Here is a 21,833-nt window from a genome sequence, read left to right as displayed (position 1 = left end):
TTGCGCTACACTCTCTCTCTCTTTCTCTCTCACACACACACACACACATACTCTCACTCACTCACTCACTTTGAATAGTTTGGACAACCACTTTTTACCATGTCAGCATTCTCACTGGAGCTGAGTAGTGGTTGTCTCCTTTATACAGAGTATGAACTTTCTACTTTATCAGTCTCCATGATTCCCCGTTGTGTCACCAAGTATCAGCTGCCACTTATTACAGTATTTCTCTAATGTTTTTCTTATAGTAGTGTTAAGAAGAAAGCAAACTGTATTTTTGAACTCATGTCACTGAAACCCAGCCTTGTTCATTTTTTGTCTTGCTTCTGCCTGGCCCCTATAGGTGTTTGAATTTATAAGTTCTGGCTTGTAGATCCCCAGATTCTCTTCATCTGGAGACTGTGTACTCTCCAACTTCTATCTCTTTCTAGAATGTTAAGGGCCCATGGAATGCATCTCCAGTGAAGCTCTTCCAGTGCTGACACCCTAAGCAGTTCCCAGGCTTAACTGTCCCAGAACCCTTCATCACAGCACTGTTGTAACACCCGCCCCCAACCCTGCCTTCCTCAGGGGCTCTGTGGTCCTCTCCATCCTTCCCTACCCCAGCTCTTCCTCTTCTCTGATTAATTCTCCTATTAAGAGACTTACAAAAATTCATGTTCCCAAGATAAGTCCTCCCTCTTTTTTGGGAGAAGGAGCAAGGAGATTTACTAGTTACAATTTTAGATTTAAATAATATAATTTAAGCTGCTTATTTGTATAGTGTTTTACTTTTCAAAAAACATAGCTTTTTTAAAATTGGAAATTTAATAAATAATAGTCTTATTTTTGGAAACAGTAGAATGTAACTGCAACATAGTGGGCCAATTTTTAATTTTTCCCCCTCACACATACGTTGATTTAGCTTAGTTTGGAAGTTAATGACCCCATTGTGATTTTTGGGACTTCTGGTTAATGACTTTATTGTGTAGCTGCTGCTGACATCTGGGGGTGGTAATAACTTTTAAGAGGCAGGGAAACTTGACAACCATGGGGCCAGGGTTATCTTGAGGATGTAGATACTCTTCTGTCTCACCTTTCTACTTTAAAAGGCAATGTACTGTGGTTACCAAAATAATAATAATAATAAAGCTTGATCGATGTTGTGAGGTTTAGGGAACAAGACCCATATATGAGAGAGGGAAAAGAAGAGAGGGAGATATATCAGATTCTTTAACCGTCAGGCTTTGTTTGTACTTGCAAATGCTTAGACTTTTGTTGGAATTTGGGTGAGCCTCTCAGTGGATAAGTGAAAAATTATTTACTAAGCTTCAAATGTAATTCCAGATGTATTTTTTTTTTTATTGGAGCATTACTTTTATTTTATCAGATCTTTTTGCTTGTTTGTTTGTTCTAACCAGGCAATCTTCATGATTCCTACAAATCCTCCTCCCACATTCCGAAAACCAGAGCTGTGGTCAGATAACTTTACAGATTTTGTGAAACAGTGTCTTGTAAAGAGTCCTGAGCAGAGAGCCACAGCCACTCAGCTCCTGCAGGTATGAATCACCCTCTGATGCCGCCTCGCTCCATTTCATTTACACACTGACCAAAAGATGCCATGAGGTCACCTACGTGGAGATAGTAAGGAAGTATAAGGGAGGCTGGGTGCAGTGGCTCACGCCTGTAATCCTAGCACTTTGGGAGGCTGATGCAGGTATATTCCTTGAGCCCAGGAGTTGGAGGCCAGCCAGCATGGTAAAACCATATCTCTACAAAAAGAATGCAAAAAATTAGCCAGGTGTGGTGGCATATGCCTGTAGTTCCAGCTACCTGGAAGGCTGAGGTGGGAGGTGGGAGAATCTCTTGATCCCAGGAGGTTGAGCCTGCAGTGAGGCATGATTGCACTGCTGCATTCCAGCGTGAGCAACAGAGTGAGATGCTATCTCAAAAAACAAAGTAAAAGAAGTTTAAGACATTGCCTGCCTCTAGGGAGGTTCAAATCTATTTGAGTGGAAAAGACATGGAAAATAATGTTAAATCATCGAACAAGACAATAATGCAAGAAAATACAGGGCAGTATGGAATTAGAGAAAGGGAATTGACATTTAGTGAGTGCCTGCTGTGCGCCACATACTTTGCACATGTGCCATTTAATCATTACATAGACCCTGTGAAGGGTGGGTATTAGTTCAGTTTTATAGATGAAGAAAACGGAAGCTTAGGGAGGTTTACTCATTTAGGGTCACTCAGCTGGTAAATAGCACAGTCAGTATTAGAACTTGGGTCTTTTTTATTCCAAAGCAGGGGTACCATCAAGTCTACCTGAGTCTGACAAAGAATTAAGATCAGTGGTGGGTACTGTTGTAGTTCAGGGTGGGAGAAGGCCTTTTTGGACTGGAGATGCAAAAAGTGCTTTCCTGGAGTAGGTAGCTTCTAGGCCTGGCCCTAGAAGGATAGGTGGGATGTGGCAGACAGTATGCTTAGTGGTTAGGAGCTTGGATCCTGGTCAGATTGCCCAGGTTTGAATCCTGGCTCCCAATTTACTAGCTTTGTGATTTTGGGCAAGTAACTTAACCTCTCTGTTCTTTTAGTTTTGTGATCTATAAAATGGGGATACAGTACCTGCCTCATGTGTTGTGATGATTAAATGATATAATGTGTGTTACTTTGAACAATGTTCACATGTACTGAAGACAGTATGGTATGAACTTGATAAATATCAGCTATTATAATTGGGCTAGGCCAATCATTTGCAGCCATTTCAGACCCAGTGCCCCCTTTTTATAACAATGTGTATATTTAAAAACTCTCATTACTCTTTTGGAATGAAACTCACATATAATAAAACCTTTTTATGCCTGTAATTTAAAAAGAATCAATATTGTCTGTGATGTGATGGAGAAAAATAAAGATAATTTATAATGAAATAATATGACTTTCAATTTGCAAATAATTCTGCCTGACCCAGTTTGCAGACATAATGAAATAGATACCTGTGCCTGGCATCATGAATGAGTTTAGATTTAAGAGCTGTAAGAAAATCAGAAACTAGCCAGGCACAGTGGCTCATGCCTGTAATCCCAGCACTTTGGGAGGCTGAGGCAGGCGGATCACTTGAGGTCAGGCGATCAAGACCAGCGTGGCCAACATGGTGAATCCCCATCACTACTAAAAAAATACAAAAATTAGCTGGGCATGGTAGCACATGCCTGTAATCCCAGCAGGAGGCTGAGGCAGGAGAAGCACTTGAACCCGGGAGGCAGAGGTTACAGTGAGCTGAGATTGTGCCACTGCACTCTAGCCTGGGCAACAGAGCAAGACTCCATCTCAAAAAAAAAAAAAAAAAAGAAAGAAAATCAGAAACTACGCCATTTAAGAAATACAGTAAAAAGAATGAATGGACACTAGCATGAAACTGATGTTAAATAATAACAGGCCAGATTTATTTGTCTCTGATTACAGAAGGTGGGATATGATCTTGTAGCTTTTCCAAGTCGAAAGAACAAAGCAGTATATTATTGCAAATGAGTTGGGTCTTATTTCTAAGTGGATTGCCAAATTCTTTTCCTACCTGGATGGGGTAGTGACAAAATGTCATGGAAATGTATCTCCTGTATTGCAATCTGACCACATTTTGAGGTATACTTTCCATCTCTGGAGTTCTTACTTGGAACTTGTATCCTTTGATGGGTGATGGAGAACAGAGAATGGATTGCCAAGGAACAATGGGGACAATATTGGAGTAAGTTTGGAAGACAATAGGCAATTCCCCAAAAAGAATTTCCATGTGTAACTTTCACAGCATAGATTTCTTACCACGTGCTACAAATACAAATAATAAAAACATATGATGGTATTAATATTAAAAACTTATAAAGCAATTTTTATTAATGAAATTGAACAATATCCCTTTGTTTCAAGTATCTTTGGTGATTGAATAATATTTGGGTCAAAATCTGTTACATATATATGATCAGTTTAGTATTTCTGTAGCAACTGCATTTTTGCACTAAAATCCTTTTTACCTAAATGTGTAGTTGGAAATGCTACCGTAGAACGAGTCAGATGAGTAGATTTTTCAGTGATTTCTAAATAATTTCTTTATTCCATTAAGCTCCCCTCTCTAAAATCACCTCCCAAATCACTGGCCTTTTTGCATATCTCTTGAAAACATTTTTTTGGTATTATCTACTAAGGTGTGTACACAACCTGAGACATTTGAAAGATGTGCAGAATCTGCCACAGTTCCTTGTTGTACAGGACAGTTCTGTACTTTGCAGAATTGCTAGTGTCCCATGCCATTTGTGCTCACCAAACATTGTGACAGCTATAACATGTTCCCAACATGTTTACACAACTTCCTCCAGGAGATGATACTCCCTATTGAGAATCGCTAGATTTGACAGAGAGAAATGGCATAGGCATTTCAGCCAGGCTGAAAAAGATGGGCAAAGACTGAATTTGCTCTGCTCAGAGTTATAAAGGAAGTGTGGTTTAGCTGTTGTCCAAAGCACAAAGAGAAAGATCAGATTCATTGATTGATTCAACACATGTTATCCAGTACCTACTGTATTCTAGGTACTGTTTTGGCACTGTCACCATATAAATTGTCCACAGTATTTTTTACTTTATTCTTTAAGCACCCATTTGTCAAGAGTGCCAAAGGAGTGTCAATACTGCGAGACTTAATTAATGAAGCCATGGATGTGAAACTGAAACGCCAGGAATCCCAGCAGCGGGAAGTGGACCAGGACGATGAAGAAAACTCAGTGAGTGGCAGCCATTGCTGTGGGCCTCAGGCATTGATGCTTGTTATTTTATGATTGCCAAACCAGGTAAGATGAGTAGGAGGTATTGGATCAACTTGGAGCTGGAGACTCTTCCAGCATAGCTGTGTCCTAACCTGGACCAACTCATGCTAGAGGGTTGCTGTATCTGTACTTGTTCTTCTCCCAGTGCTTCCTAAAACACCTTCAAATTTCACTCTTTTGCCCCCCTATCTTTTACTCAATTTAACTTTTTATTTAGAGAGAGAATGCTCAGGTCTGGGATTTGGCTTTTCATATCCTTTTAGGGAATCTGGGATCCATACTTAACATGTAGCTTTTACATTTATAGACTTCCTCACAACCCTGAGATTCCAAAGATGTTCACATGAGTTTCTTAGATCTATGTTGCAAAACTCTATTAAGAAGAATGGAGGAAGAATTCCTTTAGGGTTAGATACAAAGCTTATTATCATGTGGATAAGTTTGTCATCTTTGCTTAAGTAACAGTGCTTTCATTTCTGGAAGGTGAGTTTAGGACCTGAATAAGTGTTAAATGTCGAAATATTTTCACTAAGTAGTAGCTATTCAGAAAACTCAGAGTCTTTTGTCAAATTAGCCCCAATTTGAGATTGTATCTGTTCACAGGAAGAGGATGAAATGGATTCTGGCACAATGGTTCGAGCAGTAGGTGATGAGATGGGCACTGTCCGAGTAGCCAGCACCATGACTGATGGAGCCAATACTATGATTGAGCACGATGACACGTTGCCATCACAGCTGGGCACCATGGTGATCAATACAGAGGATGAGGAAGAGGAAGGAACTATGAAAAGTAAGGCTTATCTAAGTAAATCCACTGACTTCTCAGATCAAGCATACATATTTCAGAGAAGACAGATTCTCATGGTTTATGCAGGCTTAGCTTTGAGTTCTTTCTTTTGTCACAACCAAAGGAGTAGAAAACTTGGAGGTTTGCAATGGGGGCAGGAGGTTTGGGGAGGGGGAAAGCTGACCTGTGGAGTCAAAGTCAAGAAAGCATCAACAGTGAGAAAGGATTTTGCTTTTGAACCAGAACAGCCATTTTCTCATTGAATGTTGTCATTATTTTCCTTCCTTACCTTGATCTTTGGAAGCACATGCATTGTTTGATGCATAATTCCTATCAAGGTGTAATGACATTCTGAGTTATTTACTGTACATACATCTTCAGTTTATTTTCATGACAGTTTGGGTCTAACGCAAGTTTACCAACACTGTCAGTCAATGAAAGATGACTGGACAAGTTGAAAAGTTCCATCCAGTTTCTTCTACTTTAAACTCATCTCTGCTTCTTTCCATATCTGGCTGATCCTTTTTTGCCTGTAACTAGGCCTAATACCTTGTGTTCGGCTCGTATCTTAGAGTGAAATTCTTGTGTCATTCAGTGCTTGTGGTGCTTTATGTTTCATCCCCTAAACTCAAGATTAAGGCACCCTAGAAATCCCATGTTTGGTGATATACAAATTATCAACTAAATGCCATGTACTAGATTGCCCTTCTCCTCCTCTTCTGTTTTAAAAGTATGTTCATTTTGCAGTAATGAATTACTGACCTCTGGTTCTTTTCATTGACTCTGAGTGCTAAATCATCTGCTTGTCTTAAGGGGTTTAATTATGTAGATGATTATAATCACTGTGCAATACAACTAGGCCGACCTGTTAGCATGTGTTGTGTATGCACGTGTTAGGGAAATTGTGCCCATTTTTATTCAAAGAATTAATTTTTTTCCAAATGTGATTTTCATAATTCAAATGCTAATTCAATGAGTTGTTTATTCTTTCCAGTTTCTGAACTTGGATAGTTTTAGCATGTCTAATGAGAAACATGCATCTTTTATTATAATCATGAAGAGAACTATTTAAAAACCTAAGCAGTCACAGTCTGAGTAACATTAAATAAAATTTGTTCACAGACAGTCTTTTGCAGGTTTTGTAATTCTCCCTTTTGGATTACAGATTTGACAGATTTGCCACTTATTTTGAGATTTAAAAAAATTCCTTATTGTTTTAGGAGTTACTTAAATTTGGAAAATTAAAACATACATACAATTACACAATAATATCATGACTCCTGTGGACCTATATCACTCAGCTTCAGCAGTGATCAACTCACTGCCCATCTTATTTCAGCCCACTTCACCAAAAAGCAAATAGTAAACACTCTGTAAAAGTATTCATTTTTAAGGCCATAAAAAACGGTGAGAGGAGGAAGGGGAAAAAAAGATTCTTAAGGTAATGGAGACTTCAAAGTCCTAATTTATAGGACATGCTATGACATCAGTGGTATTTTGGGTGAGATTTTTTTTTTCCCCGAACGGCAGGACACATTATTGAAATTGAAGTGACAAGAGGGTCTTTGTCAGTGTTAAGATCACTGTGCATTCTCTGGGCCAGCAGAGGGAGCTCTGTATTAAGTTAATGGGTTATAATTGTGTTCCCATTTGAGTTCACAAATGCCCTGTATATAAAGGTAGGCTTTATGCTAGAACAAGACCATTATTTATTCATTTTTAAGTGTATTTTAAGTAACCACAGTGATATTAGGGCAATGTCTTTATTTTATTTAGTTGGGAGATTGGATACCTCATACTTGGCAAAGTTCAATTAAGAAGTCAGCTAAAACATCTCAAAATAGTCACTTTTTCTCTCCCTTCCCAGATTTCTCAGTGGACTTGACACAATTGGTGTTCTTTTTCTGTAACATGGTACCATGCATATAGTTTTGAAACTGTAATCAGCTAAAATGGCCTTACTTGAATAATTGAATAAATTTTTTAAAAACCTAATAATTCTTATGTAGAACTGACTTGAAAGTTCTTGTGTAGAACTGACTTAAAAAATATATATATACACATACATATATATATTTTAAGTCAAGTTGTTGGGAGTCAGGACTAAGGCTTATGTTACAGTAAATTACAGTAAAAGTATATATATTCCTGATATATATCAGGAATTTGTTTTTATTTACAATATGAGCTCTAGTAGTCTGTTTTATTTTTCCATCTGAAAGACTTGCTTCCTCCCTCTATCCAGGTCTTTGATCCTGTCACCTTCTCAGTCCTTCTTTGACCATTTATCTACAATAGATTTCCCATCCCCTTCTTATTTTTCTTTTCATCACAGATTACTTCTTGAAATTTATATCACTATTCTCCCATATAAATTTTTTTTTTTTTGAGATGGAGTCTTACTCTATCACCAGGCTAGAGTGCAGTGGGGCAATCTCAGCTCACTGTAACCTCTGCCTCCTGGGTTCAAGTGATTCCCCTGCTGCAGCCTCCTGAATAGCTGGGACTACAGGCGCATGCCACCATGCCTGGCTAATGTTTTGTATTTTAGTAGAGATGGGGTTTCACCGTGTTGGCCAGGATGGTCTCGATCTCCTGACCTCGAGATCCCCCCACCTCGGCCTCCCAAAGGGCTGGGATTACAGGTGTGAGCCGCTGCACCCAGCCTCTCCCATATAAATTTTAGGATCAGTATATCAAGTTTTATAAAATACTACTGGAATTTTGACTTAATTGCATTGGATACATAGATTAATTAGGCAGAATTGCCATCTGTATGTTAATTCTTTCTGTGCATGAACATGGTTTATTTATCTTTCGATCTGTTTGATCTATCTTTCATATTCTTAGATAATTTTATAATTGTACCCATGAAGATGTTTTAGAGCTTTTCGTTAAATTTATTTTTAGATACTTATTTGTTGCTATTACAAATGACGTAGTTTAAAAAACCTTTGTTTCTAACATTTTTCTTCTATAGACAACTAGTATACATATTTATGGACTGTTTTATTCTTTCTGGCGATTTCCTTTTTAAAAAAATTGAGACACTCTTATTGTCTGTGAATTATGATTATAGTTTTTCCTTTTGATCTTTATATATAATTTTTTTTTTTTTGAGACACTGTCTTACTCTGGAATGCAGTGGCACGATCCTAGCTCACTGCAGCCTTGAATTCCTGGGGCCAAGCAATCCTCCTGACTCAGCCACCTGAGTAGCTGGGACCACAGGCATGTGCCACCACACCCGTGATTTTTTTTTTTTGGTAGAGATGGGATCTCCCTATGTTGCCCAGGCTGGTCTGGAACTCCTGGGTGTAAGTAATCCTCCTTCCTCAACCTCCCAAAGTACTGGGATTACAGGTGTGAACCACCAAGCCTGGCTAAGGTTTTTTTTCTTATTAAGACCTCCAATACAGTGTTGCATAGTAGAGCTGATAGTGGACCTTCTTGTCTTGTTGCTCACTTTAAAGAAAATTTTTGGAGTTTTTTACCATCGAGTCTGATTTTGCAGCAGAATTTGGTCAATACTCCTTAACAGGCTAAATAAGTTTTGGTCTGTTTTTAGTTTAAGAGGTTTTATTAAAAAAAAAAAAAAATTCTTTAATTGATGTTATTTTGTAGTTTTTTAAAATTTGAATAATTAGCTTTTTAATTTTCTTGCTTGCTAATACATTTAATCAACATTGTAACTTTTTATCTTAGTTCTGTTTTAGCTGTATTCCATACATTCTCATATGTGGTATATTGTACATATTTTTTTCCAGTGTGTAGTGCTTGTGCTATGCACATTTATTTTTTAACCCATGAGTTATTCAAAAGTGTTTTTTAATAGCAAATGTATGATTTTTAAAAACTGCTTATTTAAAAATTTTAATTTATAGAATTGTGGTTGAAGAATGTGGTCTGTGTTCTATCAATTCTTTGTTACTTTTTGAGACATTTGTGGCCTAACATGTTATTAATTTTTGTTAAATGTGCTTTGTGTGTCTTAGAAAGAATGTATTTTCTAATTGTTTGGTGCAGGAATCTGTATAATTAGTAATCAGTTGCTAATTGTCTTTCATTTGTCTATTCTTTACCAATTTTTGGTACTTGATCTTTTAGCTTCTGAAGGAGTTTTGTGAAAATTGTTAAATTGTTAAAATTGTCACTGTGTGGTTGTAGGTTTTGTTAATTTTGGTATTACTAACATATGTCATCCAAAGTAATATATTGGTGGCACTGAATACAATTGGTAGTACTGTGAAAATGATGGAAAATTTTACATATTTTCTGTTTTATATTGTTATATATTTTCTCTTTTATCTTAATATGCAGAAAAATAGTTTCACCATTATCTGTTTTCAAGTAACCATTTTGTTTTTAAAGGAGAAGAATTTCTTCCATTTTATTTGATCATTATGAAATAGGGTGTTAATATTTAGAGCTAAAATGAAAAGGGTCCGGGATGCGGTGGCTCATGCCTGTAATCTCAGTACTTTGGGAGGCCAAGGTGGGTATATCACTTGAGGTCAGGAGCTCACGACCAGCCTGACCAGCATGGCGAAACCCCATCTCTTCTAAAAGTACAAAAAATTAGCTGGACGTAGTGGTGCGCGCCTGTAATCCCAGCTACTAAGGAAGCTGAGGCAGGAGAATTGCTTGAATCCGGGTGGCGGAGGTTGCAGTGAGCCAAGATCGTACCACTGCACTCCAGCTTGGGTGACAGAGCAAGACTCTGTCTCAAAATAAAATAAAATAAAATAAAATAAAATGAAAAGGATTAATTTTATACTTGACGTAGAAAGAATCCAAGCTTTCACGACGTTATTAAATATTTAAAAAGTCAATTATATGTTTGAGAGCAAAAAAGAAAATTTTTTTTTAGAGGCAGAGATAACAAAAACATTTTGGAGCGACTGAAGTAGCTTGATTTGCACAGATTTGTAGTTTAGCAGTTAAATGCTTTTGCCCCTTGTGAGGAAATGACAAGCCAAAGGATGGCTGCTTGTAATAACATGTACTCATCCACTAAAGATTTGACATGCGGCGGTTCTTCCTCTCAGGATTCATTGGCGATAATGTCATGGTTTTCTTGTCCTTACCACATTCCCAAGAGATGCATAGCCCTGGTCACCCCTCCTTATCTCCAGGCTTAATAGGTCAATGGGAGGCAGAACTTGGACGACTAATTGAAAGAATGTTTCTCCTGACCAAGCCTTCAGATTAGATTCGGTGAATTGAAGGGAGTGAGGTGATGATTCCTCTTTAAAACTTGTGCTTAGTGCATAAGATTCTAATTTTTCTCCTAGAGCAACAGCCACATTAATCTCTTTGAAATGGAATTTTAAAGCATAATGACATAATTGAGTTAAGGCAACTCAGAAACATGTTTTAGTTAAATTACTGAGATAGTATTATGTGGTAAAAACATTATGTGTTTATAGCTCCTCAGAATGTCCTGTTTCATGAAGGCACCTATTGTTGCTGTGAGTTTCCTCATGTTGAAATCAGGTGAAAGGCTAGGCTGTTGTCAAGATGATTTTACTTCAACACCAAACTTCAGATACTAATTTCAGAGCTGCATAAGATAGAAATTCTTGACTCAGAGCCTATTTGCTTTCCATCTTCTGTTTGAAAGGGGTTGTTAGAACATTGTCTCCCTTGTGTGTTATCTGTCTTATTCTCTCTGACTCAGATTATGGCATTTGCAAGTACAGTAATTAGGACATAAAGTACTGCAAGTATTTTAACACTTCTTTTACCACAGTAGCCTTACTGTCCAACTTCTGATCCCTTCAGGATTTAAACAACTATCATCAGAGGATTGTGTTGGTGTATGCTTGCCACTCACAGTCAGCATCATATGAGAGTTTCAGACAGCGTTAGTGCAGTTGTGCACCCCAAAACTAAAGCTGGAAACATTTGATTTTGTTGGAACCCTATCTTTGAGTAAGGGCAAGAGAAGGACAAAGGATTAGTGGAGTGAACATTGATTTATAGCATCAGAGTCTTTGACTTGAAACCTCGCTGAGGGTCTTACAGACTATGTCACCTTGGTCAAGTTCTTTCTTTTTTGAACCTCAGTTTCCTGGTCTAAAAAAATGGGGCACCAAAGTTCCTATTTTGTAGTTTTGTCAAGATGATATGAGATTGTATGTGTAAAATATTTAGTGTGTAAATGCTCAAAAATCGTAGGTATTATAATAAGTCTTTTAATGTATGACAGTGTTTTTTTCATAGGACCTAAACATTTCTTCAACCAGCGCTACTTTTCTTCTTCCTAATTCCTTTTCTCTTGATAGTTATGCTTTTAGTTTTTACTCTTGGTATTAATGGTGCTTTGTAAGTGCCACCCCAAGAATGCCTGAGTGCTGGCTTCATGAACATGGTTGAGCTAAGGGAAGGTCACTTGTCAGTTTCAGTAACATTTTACCATTATGCAGAGAAGAGAGAAGGAGGCTCTGTGTGTTGAGTGGGGGTGTGTGTGTGTGTGTGTGTGTGTGTCCATGTGTTTTAAATTCCTTGGCAATAAGATGATACATGTTTTGAGAATCTGTTAAATAGCTCAGAATACAAGATGACAGATTTTTAAGAGGGCCAGACTTTAGATACACATGAGCCTTCTTTTGTAAAGTTTCAGCCTCTTATCTTAATACAGTGGCATTTATTACCGACTGCATTTTTTTCCACCCCCAAAAGATAACTGCTGTGGTTCACTGTGCATTTTATCAGTAGCTCCCTCGTGGGTGAGATTTACAATAGAAGAGCAGACATCTTGGTACTTAGGTTTTTCTCACAGTTTCAAAAATAATTCAAGGTTGTCCTGCCGGAGTGGAGACTAAATCCTAATTGTTTGTGCAGTTTTTCTTATTGTATCCAGATGTTGGGCCCACTTTTATCTTTGGAAACCATTAGCATTCTTGATTCTTTTGGAATGAGCCAAAAAGCACAGACTCCTGGTGCCTGAAAATTCGTTCAGAACACCCTGCCAGACCACATTTTAGGATATGAAAGTACCAGATCTCAGTGTAACTTGGGTGAAGGGCTCAAGGCCTATATGTTTTGAAAGATAGCTACTCTAGTATAGTTATATTGGTAAGAGGAGAGCCGAGAACAGCCATGGGGGAAATACGTTTTTCAAGAGAGGGCAGTAGCATAATGGTAATGAAGAACAAAGGAAAGTGAATCACAAAAGATATACTTTGATCCTTAAGCCTAAGAGGCAGATAAATCTTTCTTCATCAGTTAATGGAATATATTATTTCTCTGGTGCTCTAAGCTTGCTCTTCTGACCTTCTTTTGTTCAGCAAGAAAATGGAGATACATTTTTAAATATCAATTTAAGTGGATCTATGAAGAAAAAGCAGATTCTTTTCAAATGTTTATGCTGTAGAAATATCAATTTGGAATCAGTTATTGTTAAAAATGAATATTTAATGCCAACCAAGAAGCGTTTATTAGATAGTCACTATGTGTCATTAATGTGTAGAGTATGAAAACCAAATGAGGCATTCACTGCTCTCAGTAACTTATATATTAAATGACATTTGTCATTATCATTATGTATTACTTACGGCATGTGTACTGTTCTAATTGTTCTAATTTCTTATGTGTATAGAGCATTACTCTAGACGCTTCAAATAATAGTATTTGATAATGACGCAACTTAGGAGAAAGGACCTCTACATATGAAGGTAGTGATATACTAAGACAAATGCTAGGTAAGTGGTACAGAAAAGCCAAAGGATTTGTGAAAAGGAAGGCAATGACTCAGATATGCAGGAAGGCTGGGGAAGGATGTTACAGGCAGGTGCAGAGTCAGAAAGGTAGAAATGTGTTTTCAGTATTCAGGTTGGCTGAAGCAGATGTGGGTGTTGACTGGATTTTGGAAGACTTTGAATTCCAAAGTAAGGAGTTTGAACCTGATTCTCTTGTTAATAGGGTATCTGAAGACACTTTGACTAGGAAAGTGATAAAATGGAGTTTCAAAAGACTGTAAAAGATGAGACCAATTAGGAAATTCTTGAAAGAACCAAGATGCGGACCATTCTCACCTGTGAACATTTTTATCTTTTTAGATGTGCTGCCACTATTGCTCTAGTTAGTAACCCTTTGAATTTTGGATTTAGATCTCTTTGAATTGATATATTTCAGTTCACCAGAATTAAAATAGCTAGAGCACCATTGCCCAGAAATTAAGTCAATTCATATAGAGGCAATTACCAAAACTGCTTAACTGGAAGAGTTATTCTGGGCTCCAGGGAACCTTGTAACTTATGATTCCAACAATTCTTAGTGGTTTCAAAGGACATTCAAAGGAATATTTATGGCCATACACAGCTACTTGGATAGTAACCAGTGTAATTAAATGAGCTGATACATGTAAAGCACTTAGGTGCCTGGTAACAAAAACAAAACCCAAAACCACGCACTCATAACAAATGTTAGAAAAAAACAAACCCTGTGATAAGAATTGTACATTAAGGCATGTTATTCCAAGCCAGAGGAAAACATTTGCAGGAATACCAGAGTTTTTTGTTTTGTTTTGTTTTTTGTTTTCTTTTTTTCCTGCCAACTTTCATGCACGAAACAGAGGGAAAAAGGCAGGCTCTGCCCAATTCTCTGGTTTGCACAAAATTAATTACGATTTAAGTAGAAAAGAGTCATTGTAGGAGTTAAGGAAATAGTAGATTGACCATTGTGGTTTACTTAGTGACAGTCTGGAAAATGAAGGTTTGAAATTGAAGGTCATGAAGTTTAAGGTCTAGTAGATGGTCATTCCAGTGGAACAGTGGGCTTCAGTCTTTGGTCAAGCTTCTTCCCAGTTACGACTACCCAGGCATTATGTTGTACTTCATATGAATCCAGAAATAAGAGCAAATAGTAAAGGAAAGGTGTCTTGCTGCTTAAAAAAAATTGAGTTACTGACATATAATTTACACACCATACAATTTATTCATTTAAAGTGTGCAGTTTAATGGTTTTTAGTTTATTCACAGAGTTGTGCAACCATCACCACAATCTAATTTTTGAAGTTCTACATCTAATTTTTAAAGTTCTACTTTTTTTTTTTTTTTAATTTGGAGACAGGGTCTTGGTCTGTTGCCCAGGCTGAAGTGCATTGGCACGATCATAGCTTACTGCAGTCTTTAACTGGGCTCAAGTGATCCTTCTGCATTAGCCTCCTGAGTAGTTGAGACTACAGGTGTGCACCACTATGCCCGGCTAATTAAAACAAAATTTTTTTTTTTGTAGAGACAGGGTCTCACTATGTTGCTCAGGCTAGTCTCGAACTCGTGGCCTCAAGCCATCCTCGTGCCTTGGCCACCTGAAGTGCTGGGATTACAGGCATGAGCCACCATGCCTGGCCACTATTTTTAAATTGAGATATAATTATATGTCATAAAATTTGCCATTTTAAAGCACAGAATTCAGTGTTTTTTTAGGATATTAAGAAGGTGTTGCAACTTTAATCACTATTGAATTCAAGACATTTTTATCATCCCCTCAAAAAACTCTAATCCTTTTAGCAGTCACTTCTCATTCTCCTCTCACTTGATCTTAGCCAAAAGGCCGAGAAGCGATTCTCATTCTCCTCTCATCCCTGGGCAACCATTAATCTACTTTCTGTCTCTGTAGATTTGCCTATTTTGGACATTTTATGTAAACGGAATCATATAACGTGGCCTTTTGAGAATGGCTTTTTCCATTTTGCATAATGTTTTTAAGGTTTATCCATGTTATAGCATGTATCAGTATTTCTTTTTGTTGCTGAATAGTATTCCACTGTATGGATATACTGCATTTAGTTTATCTGTTCATTAGCTGATAGACATTTGGGTGTTGATTCCTTTTGCTTTTACTAGCATTTTTCAAAGGAAAATAAATGGAAGATACAGTTGCTTATGAATTCACTGCTTTGTCTGTAGGCTTAGAGAGATCGTTCATTTAGCTTGACAAATGCTGCTTACAAAGAAAAATAGGCCAGTCTTAGTATATGAATTCATGCATTTCCTGCATCAGATAAAGGAATCAGAGCAAGATGTGGTTATTTTCAAAGCTTGATTTCTCTCTTGAGTCCATTCTTTCTATGGCTTTAGGTTTCTTGTATTATCATTCAGCTGAACATCTTTATTTCTTGGGATACATCTGGAAAAATACGCTAGCTCAAGTTAAAACAAAAAAACCCAACAGCCAGCTGAAGCCCTGGGGGACAGCATGGCCTTTCATCAGCTTGGAATGATTATGCTTTTCAACCTGATAGGCTGCTGTCCAGCACACTTGATCATCTATCTAGCTAAAGGGTACTGAAAGAAAAGTTCAAAGATAAGGTTACTGGGAAAATTACATTTCCCCACTCTTTCTGCACTTAGTTTGATGGCAGTCCTAACATGTCAAGAATCTTTATTTTGATTTTAGAGACTGTACAGTATGAGATATAGCTCACTAAACTTAAAACCTGACATTTGGCATTCAAATCCCATCCTTGTCGGTTACTAGCTTAGAGATCTTCTGCAAATTTCTCACTTGTAAAAGGGGCATAATAACACATATCTCAAAAGACTCTTTGAGGATTAAGTGATAATAGTACATTTTCGGGCACTTGGTAGATGCCTATTAAGTGTAAGGCTTTTCCTCCTCTACTTTATATGGTGGTCATGCAGTTTGGATGAGACCGTTATACAAAAGCACCTAGTAGAAAGCCTGACATTTAGAAGGTATTTAGTGAATGTTTGTTGAATTTGAACCTAAGTTTCCAAATAATAGAACTGTTTTTGTAGATTTAGGGGTGTATGTTTAGGCGCGCGCGCGTGTGTGTGTGTGTGTGTGTGTGTGTATGTTTATGTGTGAGAGAGAGAGATACTGAAACTATATCAGTTAGCTTTTGCTGCATTATAAACCACCCTAAAATTTAGTGGTTTAAAATAGCCATTTTGTTTAACTTGATTCATGATTCTGTAGGTTGGCAGTTAGGTTGGTCTCAGGTAGGCAGGCAATTCTAGTCTGAGCTGGTTAGCTCTGCTCTGTGGTCAGCTGGTGCCATAACAGCGGGGGATGGCTGATTTGGGCCTTTCCACGTAGTATTTCACCATCTAGCAGGCTCAGGTTTATTTATATTATGGTAAAATGTACAAGACTTTTTTTTTTTTTTTGAGACAGGGTCTTGCTCTGTTACCCAGGCTGGAGTGCAGTTGTGTGATCATAGTTCACTGCAGCCTTGACCTCCTGGGCTCAGGTGATCCTCCTGCCTCAACCTCCCAAATATTTGAGACCACAGGTGCATGCCACCACACCCAGCTAATTTTTTAAAAAAATATATTATTTGTAGAGACCAGGTCTTGCTATGTTGCCCAGGCCAGTCTCGAACTTCTGGGCTCAAGCAGTCCTCCCACCTTGGCCTCCAAAGTGGTGGGATTACAAGCATGAGCCACCATGCCTAGCCTACACAAGAATTTTTAAGTCTCTTCTTGCTATACATTTGCTGTTGTCTCAAAGACCAAAGCAGGCTAGATAACCAGGCCCAGAGTCATTGTGAGAGGGCATAAGGCGAGGATGAAGATACCAGGAGGAAATTGTGGCCATTTAAAAAAATAATTTATCTTAGATACTAATTGTGATAGGAATGCAAATCTGTTTACTTAGAGTTATTATCAGTCTATAAAATCAGACTTAGGACAGGTGCTGCAATTTAATGACAGTGTTATTCACAATAGGAATGCTGTCTTCTTCATATAAACTTAACATGTCGGTGAAGCACTCTCACACATAAGGAAAGAACCATTATGGTGGAGGCATTTAATTTCTGGAATAACTAAATGCAAGGATCAGCTAACTTTTTGAATGTCTGCTGTTTCTTGCCAGTTAAAATAGCTTCCCCTATCAGTCAGTTCATTCAATTTTTCACTTCAGTTCCATAAAATATTATTATCATCTGTATCTCTAGACATCTTTATTACAGTTTGAGCCACCTCTTCCATGTGTTAAACCACCAACAACAAAAAATTCAAAGGATCAGAGATATTCTTGTCACTAAAATATTTCTTGAGTCTCAACTACTTTTCACTTTGGTCTTTGCTTTATGCCTGTACACATCTAGTTGTAGCATGTTTTAGATTAGAGGCATCCAGTATCATAATCCTACTAGAGATAAGAACTTCTTCTTTTGAATAGTTATTAATAACTGAGTATAAATGTGTTTTCATATGGTACTGCCAAGTCATAAAATCCTGGAACTTTTCAAAGCTTCAGGGAACATTAGATGTAATCTAGCCCTGTGTCTTCTTTTTGCAGATTGGGAACCTGTGGTTTTACCAAGATCGTATAGTCAGAACTGGAATCTAAATCTTTGAACTGCAGAATAGGGATTTACTTTCCTTTTCTTTTTTTTTTTTTTTTTTTTTATTGTGGTAAAATATACATAACATAAAACTTGAGGAGAGGGATTTTTCCATTCTTCTGTCTCCAAAATCAACTTCAGCTTTTTGGCAGTCTGATAAATGTAACATTTTAACTAAATATTTTGCTATAATTAAATTTCTAATACATATGTGCATTTTACTTGCAGCTTATATCTAAATATGTGATTAGATAAAAAACTTCTCTTTTTATTTCACTTTAGTTTTTGGAAATTTGAATTCTAGTAAATGTCAGGTATAATCAGGTCCCTGCTATTGATATCAGAAGGTAAAAGCAAATATATTTTAGATAGACTTCCTTATTTGTGGATTTTCACTGTTGAAAGAGACAAAGAACAGTTGGTGTTTTAACTTCAAAAATTAGAAATTTTTAAGTGGTTTGGTAAGAAAGAAGAACTCAAATATGAGGAAGGCAGATGTTCTCACTTTTTCATCTGAACAGTGACAGAAGTTAGACAAATGATTATATTCTCGCTTAACAGACATTTCTTTGATTTTTATGACATGGTTTAGAATTAGACCACAGAAATGTTATCTTTAGTGTTTCATCATCCTTGGTTTAAAGATTCAATTTCTTAAGTCCACCTGTATTGCAACTGAAAGGAATTAATGAAGAACCATAGAAATATATTGTTGGATATAATACTTTTTAAACAAGAATGATGCCCTTATGGTTTTTGTAAATTCCATTGGAGAAAAAGTTTTAAATTACCTGTTATTTCTGTGCAGAAGTCACCATTTTTATTGATAAACTCAATTTAGTCATTTATCTGTGCATATATAAAGATGAATGGATGGATGGATAAATAGACACAAGTGACAGAAATAATGAAAAGAGAGAGGTGGGTGTGTGATATATGCAGCTTACTCTCAAATTTTAAGTGTGTATTTCCTAAGAAAGAAGATATCCTCTTTTGTTTGTATTTCCTACAAAGGAGATGCTCTTTTTTGTTACCACAATAAAGTGGTCAAAGAGTGATTTTTCCTTTTTATTTCTTGAGACCATGTCTCACTCTGTCTCCCAGGCTGGAGTGCAGTTGCATGATCATGGCTCACTGCAGACTTGACCTCCCAGCCTCCCAAGTAACTGGGACTACAGACATGTACCACCATGCCTGGCTAATTTTTTTTATTTTTAGTAGAGTCAAGGTCTCAACATGTTGCCCAGGCTGGTCTCAAATTCCTTAGCTCAAGGGATGCTCCTCTTTTGGCCTCCCAAAGTGCTGGGGTTACAGGGTGTGAACCACTGTGCCCAGCGTAAATAGTAATGTTTCTAAAGAAGAGTTCTCACTTCTCTCCCAAACCTCCTTCACTTTTAGATTATTGCTCTGATCTCTTATTGAGTGCATTCTTTTTGATGCTCAGAGTGTCCCAAAATTTACCAGTGAGGGCCCTTCAAGGTGGCTCATGTATCCTTTTGATATGTCCCCATCAGTTTTTGAGTACTTGCTGGCTTTTTTTTTTTTTTTGGCACAAAAAATATTCCAGATTCAGGTCCATTTTGTAATTTTCCTGCCTTAGACTTGGAATCACCTGTTTTTCTTAAGTAATTCTAGTTCCTTTTAGCAGGAAATGGTATTTGAAAACCAGTATCTGAGCCACTGACACGTGCTTATTTGTACTGGAGTGTCATTGCTCCAATGCCTTTTGATGAAGAAAGCTCAGAAATGTCTTTTTTTTTTTTTTTTTTTTTTTTTTTTGTAAATCATGAGGTCATAATACCTCAGTTCAAATACAACACAACAAGTTGCTGTGCCTTTCCCAATTTCACATTTTGATATTTAGATAGTGTCAGATCCCCTTCACAGGGATTATGCCATTTTGCATTCCAGGTCAGCAATGTGTGAGTGCCTGTGCCCCCACAGCCTTGCCAGCAGATAGTGTGTTTTCAAGCTTTTGAAGCTTTGCCAGTCTGAAATGTAAGAAATGGTCCCTCTAAGTAGTTTTAATTTGAATTTCTCCTATTATGAGTGAAGCTCAGCAATTTTTTCATGTTTAAGGACCCGTTGGATATCTTTGTGTGTTTTTTATCTTTTCAAGTCTTTAGTTTTCTTCTTTTCTTCTGTTGTCTTTCCCTTGATTTAAGAAGGTCTTGGGAGCTTATCTCCCTAACATATAAATAATTCTTAAAATGTTCTTTCTTTCTTTTTTCTTTTTCTTTTTTTTTTTTGAGGTGGAATCTTACTCTATTGCCCAGGCTGGAGTGCAATGGCATGATCTTGGCTCACTGCAACCTCCACCTCCTGGGTTCAAGTGATGCTCCCGCCTCAGCCTCCCAAGTTGCTGAGATTACAGGCTCCTGCCACCGCGCCCAGCTAATTTTTGTATTTTTAGTAGAGATGGGGTTTCACCATGTTGGCCAGGCTGGTCTCGAATTCCTGATCTCAGGTGATCCTCCTCGGCTTCCCAAAGTGTTGGGATTACAGGCGTGAGCCACTACGCCTGGCTAAAATTTTCTTTAAATAAAAAGAAAATTCTTTAAAACATTTTAATGGTATTTGCTTGTCATTTGTCTTCTGTCTTGGCTTATGAGGTTTGTATGTGTGATTATTAATTTTTTAAAATTTGTGGTGTTTTCTTCACATAAAAGGTTTTTAACCATTTTTAAAATTATATCTGGATTTATATCATAGTTGGAAAGTCTTTTCCATACCAGGTTTTAAATGCATTCACACGTTTTGTTTCAGTATTAAAGGTTTCCATTTTTTGCAATTAGATTTCTTATCCATTTGGAGTTTTCCAGGCTTAAGGTATGAGATATAGATTCAATTTAATCTTTTCTCAAATAGCTGTCCCATTATTCAGGTAGCCATTTGGACTTTTTATTTTGTTTCTAAGCTTTCTATTCTGTTCAGCGGGTTGAGATATTTTGTATAAAAGTATACTGTGTATTATATATGCCAGCAGTTTGCAGCACTTTTGAAGTTGCTTGACTTTAGGGGGTTCTCTGAATACTTTTTTTTTTTTTTTAATGTGTAGGATTATGTGTAAGATTGCTGCAGAGTTGTCTCTGAGCCAGTCTTCTCCTTTGGTGGTCTGAGAGGAGGGGACTGAGCAAAAGAACATAGTTTCCCGACTCATTGGCAAATCCAATGCACCACCATTTTTACAAGTTTTATTTTGTTGTAGTTCCTGCAGAACTATATATGAAGTAGTGCCTTAAATTTAATTTAAAAATGAAAACAAGCATGAAAAGTACCTAACATCATACCTAGAGCACACAAAACAAAACACTATATACTTGCTGATTGGTCCTAGCAAATAATGTATTTAATTCTTAATTAGTGAGGAGAAAACAGTGTAGTAGGAAGCCATTGGCAGTGTGTGGATGTGGGCAGATATGGGATTGGCTGCTCTTGATCTTAGCAATGGTGATAGTGAGAAAAATAACAAATGTTCTGAGAGGTAGGGCGGGTGGCCTGAAACTGGACTAGGAAGTGTCATGAAATAAGTAAGATTGCATAGACCAAGGGCGCCTGGAGAGAAACACTTGCTGTTCTTTATCTTCTAGATACCTTCTTATCTGCTTCTTAAGGTGCTGAACCTTCTGGTTGTTTTTCCTGTTTACTGTGGGAAAGGGCCATATAAACCCCTATGTTCATGGAAAGCAATGAAAAATACTTCCTGTATCTCCCTATATTAGAATACTAATCACAGGCACAAAGATACTTCAACCTTTGAAACAGGTGCATTCAGCTAGCTTGATTTTTAAATCATGCCAGGTAAAATTATTCTTTCTGCTCTTGTTACTAGTAACTAATAGCTGCTGTATTCTGCTCTCTTAATGGTTACTGCTGCTTTGTAACTGCTGATGCTTTACTCCAGGATGATTTGAGGCCCAGTCTAAGTCCC

The 21,833-nt window shown here is 37.3% G+C and overlaps 1 protein-coding gene across 3 annotated transcripts in view; it reads left to right on the top strand.

Annotated features, from left to right (window-relative positions):
* STK4 (serine/threonine kinase 4) overlaps positions 1-21,833 on the top strand; it is a 107,518-nt gene that overhangs the window by 30,079 nt on the left and 55,606 nt on the right. For all 3 annotated transcript variants that reach the window (XR_001007944.1, XM_011997615.1, XM_011997616.1), the window contains 3 exons: positions 1,401-1,538; positions 4,623-4,751; positions 5,397-5,583. Coding sequence is in view for 2 of the 3 variants with exons in the window: in XM_011997615.1 (XP_011853005.1) it covers positions 1,401-1,538; positions 4,623-4,751; positions 5,397-5,583 (454 nt within the window). In the remaining variant the exon portion in view is untranslated. The remainder of the gene's footprint in view (positions 1-1,400; positions 1,539-4,622; positions 4,752-5,396; positions 5,584-21,833) is intronic.

This window comes from Mandrillus leucophaeus, unplaced genomic scaffold, assembly GCF_000951045.1.
Source record: "Mandrillus leucophaeus isolate KB7577 unplaced genomic scaffold, Mleu.le_1.0 Scaffold544, whole genome shotgun sequence".
In the NCBI taxonomy this organism is placed as follows: Eukaryota; Metazoa; Chordata; class Mammalia; order Primates; family Cercopithecidae; genus Mandrillus; species Mandrillus leucophaeus.
This window is presented reverse-complemented; position numbering and strand designations above follow the sequence as displayed.